At 51.5% G+C, this 4,038-nt stretch overlaps 1 protein-coding gene across 1 annotated transcript; it reads left to right on the forward strand.

The window, feature by feature from the left end:
• Window positions 1-371: 371 nt before the first annotated feature.
• ADRM1 (adhesion regulating molecule 1) lies at window positions 372-3,884 on the forward strand (the record flags this gene model as incomplete). The annotated part of the gene is made up of 5 exons (XM_008942743.1): window positions 372-581; window positions 844-960; window positions 1,040-1,163; window positions 1,608-1,694; window positions 3,803-3,884. Coding segments are annotated over exons 1-5 (620 nt in total), but the record flags the coding sequence as incomplete, so codon positions are not given.
• Between the last annotated feature and the right edge of the window lie 154 nt (window positions 3,885-4,038).

Genomic DNA, 4,038 nt, shown 5'->3' on the forward strand with positions numbered 1-4,038 from the left:
GCCGGCACAGCGCGGCCTGCGCCTCTGCTGAGAGGCCGCAGCGGGAGCCCGAGGTCGGTGTGAGGATAGGGCTGCCTGCAATTCCCACGTCCCTTCCCCTGGGAACGGTGATAAGAGCCAACGAGTGAAGTCTCAGGGGGTTTAATTTGCAGGTTCCTTAGCAGATAAGCTCTTCTTCATCAGCAGGGATCTGTGGAGCGTCCCGTCTTCTTCCTGGGTTCCTCTTTAGCTCTTCTGCATCACCCTGTAATTCTGCAGGCCGTGAGACAGATCTCTTTTGTGGAGCTCACTCGATAAAGGCTGAAATGTGACAGTGAGAAGGGAGAATACAGGAAGGTTTCTCATCACGTCTGCCCCGTTTTCCTTCCAGGATGTCTTCGGGGGCGTTATTTCCAAGCCTGGTGCCAGGCTCCCGTGGCTCTTCGAGCAAGTACCTGGTGGAATTTCGAGCAGGGAAGATGTCCCTGAAAGGCAGCACTGTCACTCCAGACAAGAGAAAAGGCCTCGTGTACATCCAGCAAACTGACGATTCCCTCATTCACTTCTGCTGGAAGGACAGGACTTCAGGCAATGTTGAGGATGTAAGTATGGGTTTGTGTCTCAGTGCTGAGGTGTTAAGTTGTACTCTGTCTTCTTGTCCTGCTGGTGCTGCTGAAGGAGCTTCCTCAAGGAAAATTAGGATGAGAATGTCACTGTGGCCTCTCAGACCCAAACTTCCAAATCCTCTCTGCTCCTTGGGGCAGATGGAGAAAGACCTGGGGAGGAGAGCTTAGGTCTTTGGGAGGCTAAAAGGAATATTCATGCCTTTTCTCAAACACTTGTTCCTACTGCTACATTTTCCAGGATTTGATTATCTTTCCTGATGACTGTGAGTTCAAGAGGGTCCCTCAGTGCACTACGGGCCGTGTGTATGTATTGAAGTTCAAGGCAGGATCAAAACGCCTCTTCTTCTGGATGCAGGTTTGTGGGAAGTCAGTAACAAAGATCTGGGAACAAAGAGCTCCCAGTTTGGCTGGTACCAAGAGCAGCTTTCTTGCAGGAGCCGAAGACGGACAAGGATGAGGAGCACTGCCGTAAGGTGAACGAGTATCTCAACAACCCACCCATGCCTGGGGCTTTGGGGGGCAATGCCAGTGGAGGCCACGAGCTCTCGGCCTTAGGAGGTACAGTCCATTCTCTGCTCCTACATCTGGGAGGCTTTTTTTTTTTAAAAACAAAAATATTTTTAGAATAAGCACTTGTAGTTCCCTAGGCAGAAATTCCTGATGGCTGTGGAGGGTGAGTTGGGGACAGTGGTAATGCCAGAACTGTAAACGTGCTTTTAGCAAAATAAACTGTGCTGTTATAATAGGTGCAGGCTGGAAGTTAAGGCTGCCAGAAGAAATCTCCCTTTGTTTCCAGTAGATTCTCTGGAGTCTTACCTCTTTATGAAGCCAAGTTGCATTTATCTTTTATGAGCGTCATGAATCAGTAAACACTTGAAACTGTTTTCTCCATACAGAATGTGATGCCAATTAATCTCCTGCCGTTTGAGCTGGAGTGCTGTGAAAAAAATAAAAAACAAACCTCTGTGCATATGTTGTGTTTCAGAATGTTTTTGTTTTTAGGTGAGGGTGGCTTGCAAAGCCTTCTTGGAAACATGAGCCATAACCAGCTCATGCAGCTGATCGGACCAACGGGCTTAGGAGGACTTGGTAAAATGCTTTAATATCTTTATGCCAAAATGGTATTTTTTCCTGCCAGGTTAAATCTTACCTGACAATATTTTCAGGCAGTGCTGTTGATGTTGCTGCTTTCCGGTGAGACAGCAAGGCCCTGCCTCAGAGAGGAGCTAAGGGGCAGAAAAAGGAGGCAGGAAATGAAGGGTACCAGGTTCTGTACAGCTTGGTCTGCAGGGAACATTGGTTCTGCCCCTTGCTTCACTCAGTCTTCTCTCTCTTTTTTTTTTTTTCTCTCCTCCCCTTCCTTTTTCCACCCCTCCTCTTCCTCCTCAATATTCACTGGAGCAGGGACTGGAAACCAGGCACTCCTCTCTGGTACCTGTGCCTGTTACCAGGCTGTGAAGTTGCTCGTGTGGTCTCTGACCCAGTGAATATTTGTGTGCAGAGTAGAAAGAGTCCCAGAGGAAGGCTGGAGCACCCTTGCCCCCCAGCACACCGCTCAGGGGAGCGAGGCCAGGCCAGGGCTTCCCCTCCTGGGCGGCACCGGGAGAGCCCGGATTGCTGTGGTTTGAGGGGTGAGGGTGTGCTGGAGCCCCTGCTGTGCTCTGTTCTTAACGCTGGCTGTGCTCTAGGCCCAACAGAGAGTCTTTCTGAGAGATCTGAGCCTCGAGTGGAAGCAGGCAAAGGAACGTGTGGCAGGGGCTGAGGTTCAGGGCTTAAGCTCCAAAGTCTGTTTTTGTGGATCTCGCTCGTGACATTTTAGCTTCTGATGCAAGTCTTGTGCTAGTGTTGGACAACTCTGTCTTTTTAGGACGTGTTTGGAAAAGATCTTCCTTCTTGAAGCTTCACATGACTCCCGAGACTGTCCTTCTCTTCTTCTCCACACTTTTCCTCAGCAGCTCTTCTCTTTGCCTTTGGCAGCGTGCCTTGGAGCTCGCTGCAGCAGCGCAGGGGAACCCACCTGGTGTCCCAGCAGAGGCTGTGGGGCTGGATCCGTGCAGATCCTCCCCTAGCAGCACCTGGCTCCTTTCCATCTCTCTCAGGACTCTGCTTTTATTGCAGAGCTCCTGCAGCAAAGGAGCTTTCTTGCTCCTGGCTAAACTTCCCTGGCAGGGACGGAGCAGAGCAGCGTGTGGGGCAGACGGGTTGGCTGCACCCTGCTGCAGCAGTCACTGTGTGACAGTGGCTGGTGTGTGCTCCAGCCTCCTGCAGCTTCAGTTACCCATGTTTGCTGGCCTTCTGGCCTCTGCTTGCAGATAGGTAGTTCCCAAAAGGTGGGTGGTGAATGCAGGTGCTTGTGTAGGGCCGTGTTATCTAGTCAGATGTGGTACGAGGATGCGCTGGCTGGGAAGCGTGTGGAACCTGGAGGGTTTGGCTGATGTGGCCTGAAGGAACTGCAGGAATTGTCAGTCACTGACAGTTCCAGTGGGCCTTGAAGCCAAACTTTTCCTCCCTCTTTTTGGCTGTTGTTCTTGATGCTGTGATAAGCCCTTTGTAGCTGGGATGTGTGGATGAAGGAGGCTGATTCTGATTTCTTCTGCGTATGGCAGTTGGCTCAAAGGCTGGGTGTTGGTGTCCTGATGACTGCTCTGATGGAGCATGTTAGTTGTGCACGGGGTTGTCCTGACTTGGCTCTACCTGGGAGGTGTTTAAGGATTTGGCTGATTTTGCTGCTGCATCTCTGTGTTAGCTCTGAAGCTGCAAAACCCAGGTGGATGCAGGAGACCGTGGTGGTGACTCAAGGCTGCCTCTGCATCTTCTGCTGAGGGCCTGGGTTTTAAGCTTGAGAGAGAAGTTAGGTTTTGGGGGATGAGTAGGTAAGGGGAGAGGGCTGTGTTACAGTGGTCATGAACGTGTGGCTCAAACCCAAGTCAGTCCATCCTTGTGTACCTCTAGTAACAGGGTCACTTCTCAGCGTGCAGCTCTGCAGGGCAGTTTTCTGATGGGAGTGTGAGAGCAGAGAAGGAGAGCTGTTAACTTACAGACAGGTGGGGGGTTGGTCTGGGCTTTCACCCCCTCCTCTGTTTTAGCAAACAAAACCTTTCAGGTACAAGAGTGACCTCTCTAGAGCAGAGAGGTACAAAAATAACAGCCTGAAGAAATAAATCTCTAAACCTGTCATTCTTTTGTATTTATGGAAGGTGGGCTGGGTGCACTGACGGGACCCGGGCTGGCCAGTCTGCTTGGGAGTGGGGGACCCCCGACCAGCAGCTCGTCATCCAGGTAGGGCTCTGGTTTGTACTGGGTTTGTAACATGAAGCTCGACACATTGTAAGGCCTGAGAGCCACAGAGTGGGTGGGAAGGGACCCTTGAGGGCCATCTCGTCCAGCCCCCCGCAGCAGTGGGGAGGTGAAGGGGGGCAGGTGTCAGTGTCCC

Source organism: Merops nubicus, unplaced genomic scaffold (assembly GCF_000691845.1).
Source record: "Merops nubicus isolate BGI_N331 unplaced genomic scaffold, ASM69184v1 Scaffold31096, whole genome shotgun sequence".
NCBI classification, from domain to species: Eukaryota; Metazoa; Chordata; class Aves; order Coraciiformes; family Meropidae; genus Merops; species Merops nubicus.